The sequence below is a fragment of the Enoplosus armatus genome, chromosome 4 (genome assembly GCF_043641665.1).
Source record: "Enoplosus armatus isolate fEnoArm2 chromosome 4, fEnoArm2.hap1, whole genome shotgun sequence".
Taxonomy (NCBI): Eukaryota; Metazoa; Chordata; class Actinopteri; order Centrarchiformes; family Enoplosidae; genus Enoplosus; species Enoplosus armatus.
The window spans coordinates 22,079,422-22,094,981 of NC_092183.1; the positions used below are offsets into that span (position 1 = coordinate 22,079,422).

The following is a 15,560-nucleotide window of genomic DNA, read 5'->3' on the forward strand; positions in this document are numbered from 1 at the left end:
TCACACGCACGCTCGCTTGGCGTGCAACATCTCAATGAGCAGGTTGTTGCAGGGCACCTCTCCGCTCAGATGCATGTAGCACAGGTAGTCCTCGGCCTGCGTGCTGAGGGAGCGCAGCTCCGGCAGCCGCACCACCAGCTGGCTGAACTTTTCCTGGAACTGAGGGTAGGTGGACAGGGTGTACTCCAGCAGAGCCCCGTTCACCTGCTCCTGGACGCCCTCCACGAAGGCCTGGTCCTCCAGCAGCTTCACATCTACACACGCAACATGGATCATGACTCAGTGAGGGGAAATATGAATCTGCTGACATGTGGCAGAGTATATAGTGGTATATAAACCTCTTAAAGTCATTAAAACTCAAACATTGTTCAAACCCACAGAACTTGATTTAAAATTTTAGCAGTGATGCCATTCTGGATATAAAATGACGCACAGAACACCTTGTTTATTTCTATTTGATGTATTGAGGCAGCCATAACATCCTGGAGTGTAAACATCACATGACTGGGACAAGACGATACAGAATGTACGTATATAATGCAGCCAGAAAGATGCTGAATAAGATTATTGGAGGAGATTAAAGTGTAAAACTGGATTTTAAGAGGTTAAAGATCCACGTCGTAGAAAAGAGCAGGAGAAGATGACGTGTCATTTTATCGCAGATATGTCCTGTTTTCATAGCTCTATATTGCACTTTCCATCAACCTGCTTTCATGCATATTTTGAATTTCCACAAAAAATTAATGCTGTGGTACATTTGAAAATATCATGACGCAAGTACAGATGCGGCTGTCATTTACACGACAACCCCACAAAATGAACAATAAATTGGGAGCGTTAATAAAATGGTTCGACCTTTGAATAGTGTAATCCTGTTGAAATATTTGCATAACACTTGGAAAGGACTACTGAAATAGTAGTTTGGCAAAAATGGGCTAGGTTTTGCTCTGGAGCTTTCAACTCACAGTCTTCATCAGGGCAATGGAGTTTTATACTGAGGTCATGTTTTAGCAACCAAGCCATCTCCATGACAACTGAGCAAAAGCTCCACGCGTCGGTGAGGGCTGTGAGGTGCTGTTCAAAGGAAAAAGGCTGTGGAGCAAGTCGCACTTGAGCTAGGACGGGTTTCTAGATGATTCCTGCTTTGGTTTGTGGATTCTTTGAACAATGTGGGCTCTAGTTTGGTTTTTGGCCAGCATGGGTTTTTGAAGGCTCATACAGGTAATATATGTACACGACTCAAGCTGCTCAAAACCAATATTCAGTATAACATTTGACCATTTTCATTCAGATGAAATTCCATACATTGGTTCTACTATGTTAGTGTTTTAATGTTATATAAGTGAATATTAAAGTTATTTCAGAATATCAGAAAGAAGAAACAAAGCAGTTTGAATGTCACATGCAACCCATTCATTTGCGGTATAAATGCAAGCTACTAGGTTTTATATTTATGCTATATCTATACTTTATGTATGAAATAAGGTGAGTGTGGGTGGCTCTGTGTGTGTGTGTGTGTGTGTGTGTGTGTGTGTGTGTGCCTGAGCGAGAGAGACAACAGACAAGCCCTCCAGTGGACCGGCATTCAGCATCAGCTGAGCCCATCTTGGAGAATCTATTCACGCAGTAATTAAATGTTTTGAATCAATGTTCTGAATCATCTTTTCAAACTGCTTAAGGGCAATTAAATTACCCCCGACAAACCTGACTCTGAAGATGAGGGAGAGCGCGAGCAAAGAAGCCACAGGCAAAGACAGCAAATATTTTCTGCCTATGACAAGTGCTCTTACCATTCAAAAGCTCTTTGTTCCCCCGCTTTGCCAGCGCTAAACAGCAAACACTTCTGGGAATCTGGGCAAGCCACATCTATGCTCTCTCCATCTGCACAAGCCGCTACATGAATGTCAGTCCTGCCATCGAGTGATAGACCCATCCATTTTGAATGCCATTAGTGGACAATGGAGGAGGATGTCTTTGTTAATATTGGTTTTTGTCAACCCTAGAAATTTAATTAAGTGAATTTATTGGAGGGAGAAAAAAAAGGCCATTTTGGAAAACACTTGTAACCTCACGGATAAATAGGCACCGCAGATAATCTGCAGTTGTGACATTTTCATTAAAATGTCAGTGTTGCTATTCAAATTCCGCCAAAGGACAGCATCAGTATGGCCCTGCTGACCCACAAAGTTGATGGATTTTTATGTCCAAACCTGCTATTCTTCTGAAAACACACAATCTGCAGGCCTTCAGAAACATTCATTAGCAGACGAGTCAATCAAGTATGACGCACTCTTATATGAAATATTAATGTTTAAAGGAAGAGACTCAATACTGCATATCAAATAGTAATATTATGTGTCCTGTTTGACCGGTTTTTGCCTCACAAACCTGATATCAACTGACAATAAGTCAGATATAGGTTACGATGACAGCATTTCTTTCCTTAACACCAATATAATCATTTTCACCGACTAGAGGTCAGTATTGGCCTTATTCAACATTTCTGTGGACAGAATGAAGGGAAAACACGAGGCTGACTCACTGGGGTTGAACAGGAGGAGGAATTTCAGACAGGCGATCTCTCTGCGGTCCACCTGCAGCGCCCGCAGCCTCGCCGCCAGCTCCTGGCCTCTCTGGACCAGGCTGGACAGAGTCGCCTCAGCCTGGGACAGGATGAACGACAGCTCCACCTGAAAACACAGGCTGCCGGTGATTTTTAAGTCCCTCACATTCACGAGACTCGAGCGCAAGCCCTCTCAAGTGAAGCGCTGTCAAAAACTAATTGCAGAGTCAACTGAAAAGGTCAAGTAGCTACATATAGCTGTGCTGTATTCTAAATACACAGGAAAAACAACAGAAAACCTCGGTCCATGTGGCATTTCATTACGTAAGTCGAATTTGTTCATTCTATTCAATTGTGTTTGTATGATGTTCATTGGTCAATATTTCAAACCTGAAACACATTGTATGATGATTATTAATGCCCAACAAATAATACGTGATGTGTGATAATATGTTCCATAAAGTAGCCTCAGTGAGTTCACATGTGCGCCGTCTGTATGAACAGGTACCCCCCCACCCCTTGATTTGACTGAAAGACTGGGAACTAAATTATTTTCCAGACATGGCTTTGTGGTGTTAAAGCAGGACCCACTTTAAGGTTCTTATCGTGTCACTTGGCAATGTGCTTTGGTGCTGCATGTCCTCAAACAAATGCTCAATTAAATGAGCTCCAGCCAGTTGACATATTATTAGGACAAGACCTTTCGGGGGCTTCAGGCACATTGCAGTCCAGCCTTGCTCACAAGGCACGCATAATGCTGTCCTAAATGTTTTGAGGTCGTCAGCAAAATCTTCTTCTCATTAGCCTATTTAACGTTACATTGAGACTTGCATTACATTCCTCAACAATGGCATTCAGGAATAAATTGACCCCATTCAAACCATTTGACAAGCTCTGAAGGCCGCTCTAGCTTAAGACTGATATACTGATACAGTGATTTATCATGCAGCATATGAGCCGGCCGCCGCCAGTCCACCTCTTATATAATAGCGCCTCCTCGTGAACCACTAACATTTGATTTTGTGCACATATTCATTCTAATGCATTCCAGAGTTCCTTCCACTGAATAGGTGTGGCGGGTCACCATGCCTTTCAGAGCTGCTCACTCTGAAAGAATTTCGCTTTCATCTGTTTCAGAGGCTGAGAAAAACACAAAGTTTCTGGAGGACGCGTTAAATACTGTACATGTGCATGTCGTTTTAGGCATGGAAATGACCAAATGTCTAGATGTCTATATGTCTCTGTATCTGTATTCGGATAGAAGGCCGGAAGTGGGCGTGGTTCATATTCATTAGCAATACAATTGTTGTGTGCCTTTAAAGCATCAAATTGATTTACTATAATTAATTATGAAATATATATTACTCGTCATCTCTCTCTCTATAAATATCCGTTTCCATCGCATTATTTGTGCTTTCCCGAACAACGTATTTGGGATTCGGGGACGTCCCTACTCATTAGCCACATTTTGAACGAAGGTGAGCGAAGCAGACACGTGCACTGGGCCGATGGGAAGTTGTGTGAGGGAGTCGTTACCTCCTGGCCGGTCACCAGCAGGATGCTGTCTTCCTGTCCGTGTTGCACTTGTCTGAAAATGTGATCCAAGACCAGGAGTTCAGACCAGCAGTTATGGAGCAGCTTCATTTGATCTCCCACCTCCAGGAAATACACACACACACACACACCCACACACACAGAAAGAGAGGCGGATAAAGAAAGAGACAGAGAGACAAAAATTATCTTAAAGCACGTCTACAGTCTGAGGTTCACTCTATTCAAACATGTATATACTGTAGATTCTTTTCCTCCTCATTGTTGTTTAAACTAAAAATCCTGATCAATATTCTTTGAAACCTGTAGAACATTCCTCTGTTACTGTCTCCCAGCGCCTCAATGTTGTGGGGAAGATCAATATCCCCTTTTTCAAAGTCTTTTTCAATTGTATTTTCTATCATTTTGTGTTGTATCTATTATGGTCTATAGCTGAATTCCTTCTACTGTGTGTGTAAAGTCCCCCTGCCGTTACATTTGATTCTGAGTTAAAATGAAGTAAAATCTAGCCTGCTGTCATGCTCGCTGAAATATGTGACAAAGGCAGATCAAGTGAAAAACGAGGGGACCATAAAAACAAGGAGGTTGTTGTGTGGGAGTGTTTGTGTATGCGTGTGTGCGCTGATGTCTTGGGTGTTTGTGCTATTTCCGTGTCCCGTGTTGTGTATTTACGAGCATCGTCTCAGACCTCTTCAACCTGCTCACCTCACCCACATCCATTTACCCCCCCCCCCCCAACACACACACACCACCACCACCACCACCACCTCTCCAGTCACATCTGCTCTGCTCTGGGGGGATGGGTGTGTGCGTTTTCAGATTGAGAGCCCCCCCTCGCTGCAATATTGTCTGTAAACTGAAGGACACGGCAGTCAGTAATTCTGCAGCCGCAGCTGCTAATAGGCCCAGACACACATTCATCTGACATGGAGCTGACAGAATTACTGTCCATCTGAATGAAACTATATATCAGTCGCAGAGGAGAGGGTCCAATCTTGTTGGCCACAAACACTCATTTGGACCGGTGCAGTGGTGGGGGCCTGGGTGTACAGTGATAAAGGAGGGGGTTAAGGAAGCAAGAGGTCTCGCTGACCTACTGCGCTTCCTCTCCAAGAGGAGTTAGACACTCAGCTGCAGCCCAAAAAAAAAATCACTCTGTAAAACCCCTCAAAGGTGCTGAACGCCGGGAGAGGGGCTTTATTTTATCTCCCACATGGATTCTCAATGTTTCTGTCTGTCCGTCCATCTTAAGCCCCTTTCACACATGCAGTTTATCCCCGAAATGTTCGGGAACATTTCCTACGTGGGGTCATAAAATAATAATAATAAAAAATACATTTCATTTATAGAGCACTTCATGGTACTCAAAGACACTTTACACGGGTTAAAATGGTGATAAAAAGCACCAAACTAAAAGCATAAACCACACATTAAGTTTTGATTAGTGGTTTTGAACGTGGGCGGTTCGGCGCAGCATGTGTGAATGGGAGCAGGGATCGATATTCAGGGAAATCTGCCCCGCCAATTTCCCCACCTCAAGACCTCGTGACATTTCAGGGAAAGCGGCGGTGCGGCTGTGTTGTGGATGAAAACGGAAAGACTGCGGGGGCGAGTGCGTTAAGGGGTCACGCCCATCTGAAGAAAGATACTTTCACGCGCAGAGGCTTAGGCATCGATGACGTGTTTGAATCCCGTGACTTGTTTATGGTTGCTTTGCCAACGCTTTCGCAGGTGAGTTGATAACTAACGAGCAACGCAGCACAAGTACGAAAGAACATTACTTGTCTCGCAAACTTGTTGAATATTAAATACATGACGGGAACATTGGCACCAGACAAGAACAGCTCCTCGTCCACCATGTTCCTGTTGAGTTTTATGGCGGTTGGCATCCATAAGCGTGTTCCATCTGCTGGACTGTCCCTTGCCCCGTCTATGCCACATTAACATGGCGTGTGTGAAAAGTGAATATCACAAATGCAGCTGCTTGGACCATTCTTACATAGTAATAATTACCAAGACTTCCCTCCCTTCTCTTACCAGTTGGCCCTATTTGGCCTTTTCTTATAGTGTGTGTGTGTGTGTGTGTGTTTCAGGTGGGTTAATGTAACACAGAAACGGACTGCAGGATTGTTCACACCGTGGTTCCTTCATTGTTCCTCTTACTGACAGTTCCAATCCACTATCTTCCACAGATGGTTGAAGAGTATTGCATTTTGGAGCCACAGAGGCTAATGTTGTTATGGACATTTCATGGTATTGGCAACTGCGGCACTTCATATTAGTATCAACCTTTAAAAAACGTTCTATCAGTCGCAGCCATTTAAATCCAATCCAAGTCTGCATTGAGCCTGCATTTTTATATATTCATCATGTTTGCCAATCAAGTAAATTCGGTTAAGGCTAAATATGTGCGTCGAGTGAGATTTGCAGTGTCTGGTTTCTAACTGTGCAGCTGTGCTGTAATGAGGCTCTGTCTTCAGGCTGGAGGGACCAGCGGCAATGTTCAGTATTTGGTCAAGTAGCAGCAGATACAGAAGCAATGTTTGGGCATAAAAAATAAATTATATATATATATATAATTGTGCATAGCCGTAGTGAGGTGCTTTAAATAGTCTAATACACAAGTAAATACAATAATACAACAGACTCTGGTGGCCTCAGGACAAGCTATGGGCAAAGTAGCCATCACATAGGCCGACTCAAAACAAACAACCTGTGCTGCACCTCATCAGCAAACCTGTTGGGTTGAAACGGCAGAAATACAAGACAGGATAACTGGCAACACTGGGAAAGATGAAATGTAATGTAGTGGGGTCCGCAGGAAAAAGTGAAGACTTCACCTCTGGAAAGAGGGCAGCTATCACTCCCCGAGGCTCATCATTTACCAAGTCTTATATACAATTTTAAATAGTGCATCTCTATTTATTGCATCTATCTTTGAGCAAAAACTCTTCAAAATCTTCTCTGACACATTGCTTTTAAATTGACTGTCTCTGGCACACTTCCCCTAGTAGCTGAACATTTATGATGTTCATTGTGTGCACTTCCTCAGCGACATCTTCCATGTTCAACAGGTGAATGGAAGGTCAAACGCAAGACAGGACAAAGGCCACCTCTGGGGAACTGCAGCAATCAATAGCTTCCAGTCTGCTCGCAATTTAATAACAATGTAGACGAGCGCCGCGCGGAGCTGCAGTGGAGAGCCGACATTTCCCCGTTATCGTCTGCATGGAATGTAATTATCCAGTCCGGGGGAAGCGGCTCTTTCTGCGTGAGGCCTTTTTGGCAAAATATGCACAGCTTTGTTCCCACTGTCCACGCTGACGGCCCCCTGTACAACATGGCCTGACTATAAACAGAGGTAAGTCACATGTGTATCACAGGCGAAATAAGGCTGCACAGTTGTTATGGTGAGAAAAACTGTCATATTACAAAAACAGAAGTGAATGTGATCAGGGTATTTATTTGATGGTGCAAGCCATTAATGCAAATGAAAAGATCCATTTATTTTATTCTGTCTCTGAAGGAATAAACCTACATTTTTTTTTTTGTTTTGAGAGCGGTAAGTGTGCTCGTTCATTTACATTTCCTTCACACACAAATTGTCACCTTTTTGCTTTTAAGAGCGTCGAACAGCTCCCGATGCACAGTGAGACCATTACGTCTATCAGGACTGAAGAGGCAATTTCAAATGTTTACAATATTAGAGTGATCATGTGATCATGTGTCAATGAATATTTTGGCTGGATCAATGGATTTGATCAATGGACCCGCCATGTCCTAAAAATCCTACAAATTACATTTACACATACTAATAGGCAACAGGATGAGGAGGAAATGTCGTAGCAACTACAGCATGATTAAAAGTTTGTCATGGTCATGTTTAAGCACTCACCGCTCTTAAGGTTAAGGTTGGGGAAAGGTGGTGGTCTTAGGTTTACAGTCACGTCACTAACCTTAACATGCTTTTGTTGCCTAACCTAAAAGCTGCGTGGGACTCGTACCCTGGTCTCAGGTGTCCTGGCAGCAGTTACGTTTCCCGTCTAAACAAGCACGTGGGCGAGAATCATTTCAACGAGACAGGGCTGGTCTAACATATATAAACATGACATGCAGTACATCTTTTCTCAGTGTACTTTTTCTACGTATATTTCCTATAGTGAATTATAATATTCTCCGTAATTGTACAGTGGCTTGAGAAAAAGATTGTTTGTTACTGATTACCGCTACAGATGCATGCGTTTAGTTATTGTGTTGATGCAACTACACTGTGCGTGACAAAGTGAAAGTGAACAGTGAGTACAAATACGTTGAACAACATGACGCTGAGGCTGCAACACGCATCACCTCCTTTGCATCAAGGCGTTTTTTGACAGAAAATGTAAAATCACACTGTAGATATCATTTGGAAACAAGTGGACATTTCAGCCGAGTATCCCTCCCTCCAACACAGGCAGCGTAAAGATACCTTGTTGTTGTCAGTCTGAGAAGACGCAACAAATCTCATCAGCACCACAATGTGGCCTTTGTTTGGGACGAGGAAAGTACAAAAGTAACAACAACAAAAAAAGAGAGACTGATCCTTCTTGGATGTCCTCAGAAACCAAGAATTCGATCCTCATTTTCATACTTTTTGGGGGTTGGGTATTTGTACACGTTGTACACACAGTTCAACAGGTCGCGGTCATTCCGGGAACACAAAATGCCAGGGTGCGGCTGATGTCCGACGCTTTCAGTGGTGTTGCGTGAATTTTAGAATTTCAATTCAATTCAATTCAATTCAATTCAAGTTTTTTTCCTTCACACACCTCTAGTGGTATCTATCCGTGCAAAGAGCTGCAGCTGTGTTAACCTTATTATAATGTGTTCATTCACACAACACCACTCATTTGATGTTGAATAAATCACTTGTGCAGTCAAGGTGCCCTGTCCTCTCCTAACATGTGTGCTGTTTTTTTTGTTTTTTTTGTAACTGTGGGTGAACCAACACTAATGTGACTGAATGTAGCATGCATGAAAGTATGTAAGTATGGGGCTGTGGCGCTTTCAGCCAGTTGCCCCCAAAGCAGGACCCGAAACCCCATCAGGTTGCTGCAGTTTGCAAAGATCTCCATCTGCTTTACTCTGTTGCCTTCTTGGTGCAAGCAGAGAACCCACAACAGACAGCAACCGCGGCAGATGAGTGATCCAGCTCTGTTGATCAGGTCCTGCTCATAATTTCCAGCTATCCCGGGTGCCAAAATATGCTTATAAACAGATGACGAGAAAGACTGTGCAGCTCTCAGTGACCGTATGTCCGAGCCCGTGGTAGTCCCCAGGAATAAATGTCAAGTGGGCGGGCGTGAAGCAGGAAAGGAGCAGACAGACCTGCTCTGAGTGTACCAGAGTAAATAAACGGTATTTGGACCAAAGACAGGAAGGAATCTCACCAAATCTCACCAAGGCCAGAATCAACCTTTTGTTGGCAGTTAAACTGTTTAATTGGCTTGAGTCGGTTTGACCGTATCTTGTTGACAGGTGCTTGTTTGTCGGCGCAGGCAGCTTATATCATCACTCAAGGGGGAAGGTGATATTCACTTCATTGTTGTGCAACCGGCCTGATTTGTCGGGAAGGAATTATAATCCTCCATTTTCACTTAGAGCAGTCGGCGTATTCAGCCATATTGTCGCCAGCAGCAGCAGCAGCCACAGTTAACCACAACAGCAAGTATCGATTCCCCCCCCCACAGCATGGGACTAAATCATCGAAACTGTCCAATACTACAGTGTGTCTGTGGCACTGCTCACAAAGACAATCAAAGTGCCGGGGAGATGATCGAGTGAGACAGTGATGTACGTCCAATCATTATCCTCAGAGGTGTGTGTGTGTGTGTGTGTGTGGTCTTATCAGCTACTATTCAGCACCGAGGAAACACGCAGAACACGGGCCAGGAAGAATTACCCCCATAAGACTGGAAAAAGTATTCCACGGCATTACTAATCATCACTGCCACTTTTGCAGGTTCAGAGCTGCATCGTTGCATTAAAAACTGCGTCTTGTCTGCAAGAGCACACTAAGCAGCAGCTTGGCTCTTTTGGTGCATTTCTATTAAACATTACTGAACACTGATGCAACATAATTTAATAATATGTGATTATATATTTTTTAAAGCTTAATTTGTATTTTGCTTCTCTACCCAAATGGCATGTTTTAATAGAAATCACTTGCACTCTACATTATCTTTTGTCAAGCAGACCAGATTTCTTCCTCCTTCCGGTCTCCAGTCATAGCCATTATTAAAGATCCACTCGCATAGCTGGGCCATCCATCACATCCATCACGTTAACTTTGACCAATGTCAAATCGGACGCAACATTAAGTCTCTGCAAGCTGATTTTCGCAACATGCAAAAATCCGCTGTTGCCAAATTCTTTCTCATTCTTTTTTAGAAAGAGCAAATGTTACTAACTGTGCTATTGTTATTATTTTAGTGCCATTATCATGTTGTGTCGTAAGAGAAAAGGTAACAAATAAAAGCAGCTGTCGTCATTAACACCCTTTAAAACCAACCAGTGATGATCTTCAGACATTTTAAGTTAACAGTAGCGTTAATTGTATTAGTTATGACTTGTTTTTGAATGTCAAAACTTCAGTTTTGATTCGTAAATACCATTTACATTGGAATTCTCAGGCCAATTACAGCTGTGATGTGGACATCACGACCAATGAGACCAGTCTGGACCTGCATGGTAGGTCTGTTCTAGTCTGAGGGGAGACCGGCTCCGGGAGAGAATTGAAGGATTCTGATCTTCTTTTTTTTTTAGGACTGAAATCAGGACCGTCGAATGTGAGCAAAGTGATAAAAACAAAGTCAGAGTAAAAAAATGGAACAATTGTGCCGTAGAATTATTATTTTATAATATCTGCAGGGTCTCTATTGAACCTCTTCTTACCACAAAACGTCCATTGTAACCCCCCCCCCCCCCCCGCTCAGATGCATAAATGAGTCACACAAATTATTTTTTGAAGGTGCCCACGTGTGTGTTGGCAGACACACATCAGATTTGGGGGCTTGCCAGCAATTTCATTATTTGACACAAATAGAATGTTGCTGCTATGCCACAAAAATGAGTCTTTTTTTACGGGATATAACACAAACTTTTATGGATTGCGTAGAATCTGTTTAAACCAGGTTTAATGGAAGGGAGACAATCAAAAGCTAGGTATAAAGGCTGGAGTTTTACATAAAAGAAGTAGTGGCGTGCAGCTGTAAATGTGGCATTATTCTGTGTGTGTGCGTGTGTGTGTGTGTGTGTGTGAGAGCATGAGGGTTAGAATAAAGGGCTTGGGACTCACCCTGAGCTCCTTGAAGAAGATGCAGCTCCGAGCCCACTCCACTATGGAGAAGAGAGTCTGGTCTGCCATGCGACACATGAGGCTGAAGGTGCTGGGCTTGTCCAGCCGGCCCCGGCCGCTCTGCTCCTGCTGCAGATGAGCAACGATCTTGTTCTGCACCACCAGCTCGTCGGGATCGCAGCGCAGCAGCTCCAGCACCAGCGGCGGCAGGCTGGGCGGCTGCGGCGAGGCTGAGGGGTACATGTCTGGGTAGGGGTATCCTGTCAGAGACTCAGGGGAGCTGGTGTAGTCGGGGCACTCTGCTTTAATCACCCTGCCGGGGAAGGCCGTGTACTGGTACTGAGTGGTGAGGGGCACGTGAGACTGCATGGCCAGGGATGGGGGTCCATAGAGGTTGACCTCGTAGTCTGTAGGGGTGATGGAGCTCGGGGTGGAGGGGAGCAGACTTTTGGAGATGGTGGGCAGGCTGTGCAGGGTGCCGGTGAAGCCGTAGTCAGTCTGCAGAGGGGAGGCCGGCGGAGGAGCTGCGCCCTCCAGCTTGAACCCGTTGGATCGTATCAAAGCCTTCTTCTGCTGCTTCAAGGCCCTGTCTCTCTTGTACATGGGGCCAAATTTATTCCTCCCCCCACGCATGCGGTCTGCGCGCACCGCTGTCACACAAGAGACAAGAGGTGAAAAGCAGATTTACAAATGGAACAACGACTCTACTGGATTTCCCTGCGCTGCAAAGATCCCCTTTGCAAACTGTAGCAGCAGAGAGAGCAGGACCATGACTCGCATTTTCACCAGCATGCAGCCTTTCCTGCAGAGTAAATAACAGGCATGTTGGTCATTTTTGCTTCCCTTTTTAGGGCTGAGAAGAATCCCCAGAGTCTGTGTGCAGCACTCCTCCTCGTAGCCTAAATAGAGCTTTTGATTTAAAACAGGGGAGTCTCCGGAGTTTTATCAGCAAGTCAAGAATGTGTCCTCTTTTTTTCTTTTCTTTTTTTTTTTTGCTGCGGAAGCAGGTGCTTTCCTGCATTGCTGTCTGGGAATTAATCCCCCATCCAGTGTGTGTAGGAAACAACATGAGAGCCACCGGCCCCACAAATCAAGAAATATTGAAACGGTTTCTACTATAGCAATCGAAAGGATACAATTGTAGAAATATTTTCAAGAAAACGAACGAAATTATTAGAACTATTGTGGGAATTATAATGATTAAAATGAGAAATGTGTGAGGATGGGGGGGGAAAAAGTCCCTATGAATATGCTTAAAATTTCTTCCAAATAATAGCATAAATATATTATTATTATTATTATTATTATTATTATTATTATCATGGTGAAAAGAGCGCATCTGTGTGTGTGTGTCAGTGAACCGCACCTTCTAGCCGCATCCCGACGCTGAGGCACTTTTGGAAGCGGCAGAAGGGACATCTCTTCCTCTGGGTTTTGTCTATTTTACACTCCTGGTTCTCCGCACACGTGTACCTCTTGTTATTCTGCACCGTCCTCTTGAAGAAGCCCTGCGGGAAAAGAAAGAAAGAACATTTGTATTGCATAATTAACACTCGATGTGATGCCACATTGTGCTGAGAGGAAACTCTGAAGTCGGTCAATGTGATGTTGCATTTTTATTTTCTGTCTTTACGTACTTCTCGTGGCTTATGTTGAAGTAAAAAAAAAAAAATACATTTAAAACCCACAAATATTTGAGTCAGTCCGCTTCACTTTTAATTTTTTGTTTGGTGTGATTATTTATTATTTGGGCCATAATGACAACACCCGCTCTAATTGGGCTATTAGAAATGATTCGATTAAGTTTAATGCCGTGGTGTCTTCTTCATTCGCCCGCGTGCTTTTGTTTCTGCTGAAAGGCTCCGTGTGTGTGTGTGTGTGTGTGTGTGTGTGTGTGTGTGTGTGTGTGTGTGTGTGTTCACCTTGCAGCTCTCGCAGGTGAGCAGACCGTAGTGGTATCCGGACACTTTGTCTCCACACACAGGACACAGCTCTTCCAGGTCGTCGTCATACGTGTATTCCATAACCTTCAAAGTCACACCTGGCACATACACACGCACACACACACACGCACGCGCGCACGTGCATCCACCAAAGACAACGTGCCACATTTTAAGTGTTCAATGCAAATAAACCCATGCAGAATGTTCTGTCGGCCATTTATATATAAGAACAATCCGAAAATTGAAAAAAAAAAAAGATCAATGTGCCCTTCTGTTAATAATAATGTGCCTTCTGTTGTTGTTTTCTTTTATAACTTAAATGACTTTTCTCAGTCATTTGCCTTCGTTTCGATGCAGCTTGATGCGCGTGAAATAGTTTCAGTGCAGCTGTCTTTTCGTTTTGTTTTGTTTTTTACGTTTAATTCAATTTCATCTGACATAAAAATGAAAAGAAAAATATATATTTTCCTCATTTCATTTATTTATTCTAGACCTTTCATGTAGACGGGAAATGTATTTATTTATCTATGCATTTATTTGATCGAAATTATAATTAGTATATTTATATAATATATACATGCAATATAAATATGCTGTATGTTTCAGAATAAATGAATGCTTTACATAATAAGGCCCAATTAATATCCTGTCCATAGAATAAACGTCGGCCAAAACATAGGCCCATGTTAAATGTATTAGTCTAAATTGAAGAGTTCAGCTGTGTTGACGTCGGATATGTTCTGTGTAGGTCTACATTATGACAGTGGTCTTTTTTTTCTTTCTTTTTTTTCTCAATAATTTCCCTCAGTTTTACATTTGCGAATGTCGCGAATATTTACGCAGGCGTCGTTAAAACAGCCTGTACTGTATATATGTTTGTGTACTATGTGGGTTGATGCAGCCGCATGAAATCTGCCATAGCCTACAAATAGATACAGCTTTAAAAAAATAAAAATAAAAATAAAGTTAGGTGATATCATCTATGGAACGAACTAATAACCATCAATATCGCCATTAAACAAACACATCCATCCGCTCCATACATGCATGCGTTTACTTTACAGGCCCACTCTTGATTTATGGCATTATAGCATCAAACTCCTCTTCAAAGGTTCAGTCTACCACATCAGCGGCCACCATGTGTCTCGTTCCAACACTTTGGTTCGAGACTCTTCTTCGCCCTGACCGTGGAGCTGAATTCGGCTCCATGTCCCCTCCAATCAGGAGGCAAACACCACACTTTGAAATATTATTACTATTACTATTAGGCCTTTTATTATTATTATTATTGCCCTTCTATTATTATTATTATTATTATTATTATAGGTCTACACGTGTTTTTTCGGCTCTATCTTTTTACATTTTCCAGTCTCCATTAAACTATTAACCAAATTGTATTTTTATTTTGGTTGTTAGCTCCACTGTTGGTTATTTCGACAGATCCTGTGCTGTGAGAGGCACAGACATAACGTTTTTTCAGTTGAATCACCGGGCTGTTAATTATACTTTCCTTCTATTGTATCATTTTCTATTTTATTCTCGCACACTACTATTTCCACAGTCCGTGGTATTTATTCCTTTAAACAGGGGTCAGGAAAACAGGAGTCTTCTTGATTCAGTTAACTGCCGTTCTAAAACTGTTTGGCATACTACCTGCCGCAATGTCCTCATTAGACAATCGTTATTCTTAATAACCTGTATCTGAATTCATTGGGTTTAAATTGGTTTCTTGATTAGGAACGGGGGGGGGGGGTATTATCTAATATCTATTAAGGACACGCAAGCTGTGACCGCAGAACGCAGACTAGTAGAATAGTAGACAGACTTACCGTGAGCCTTGTCTCCCAACATCTGAACAGCTGGCAGCAGCCAGTCGGTGGTGATTGTCTGATAGTTAAAACCTGGGTGTAGGTGTTGCTGCAGCCTTGCATGGGCTGCTGAGGCGGACAGAATAATAATAATAATAATAATAATAATAATAATAATAATTATAATAATAATAATAATAATAATAATGATGATAATAATAATTTTAAAAAAAGGTCAATACAAATCCCGGATGGTCAATGTCTATAATACTGCTGGGGCGCGTGTGACGATGACCACCGGAGAGCTCAGAGTGAAACTCCTCCAGCCCGCTCGCTCTTTACTGCGCTTCGCCCCGTCC

At 42.9% G+C, this 15,560-nt stretch overlaps 1 protein-coding gene across 1 annotated transcript; it reads right to left on the bottom strand.

Moving 5' to 3' along the window:
* nr5a1a (nuclear receptor subfamily 5, group A, member 1a) lies at nucleotides 1-15,244 on the bottom strand. The gene is made up of 7 exons (XM_070903644.1): nucleotides 15,223-15,244; nucleotides 13,373-13,491; nucleotides 12,817-12,958; nucleotides 11,451-12,100; nucleotides 4,100-4,219; nucleotides 2,543-2,690; nucleotides 1-254 (listed from the first exon to the last, which is right to left on the bottom strand). Exons 1-7 carry the CDS (start codon nucleotides 15,242-15,244, stop codon nucleotides 1-3), a joined length of 1,455 nt encoding a protein of 484 aa, XP_070759745.1.
* Between the last annotated feature and the right edge of the window lie 316 nt (nucleotides 15,245-15,560).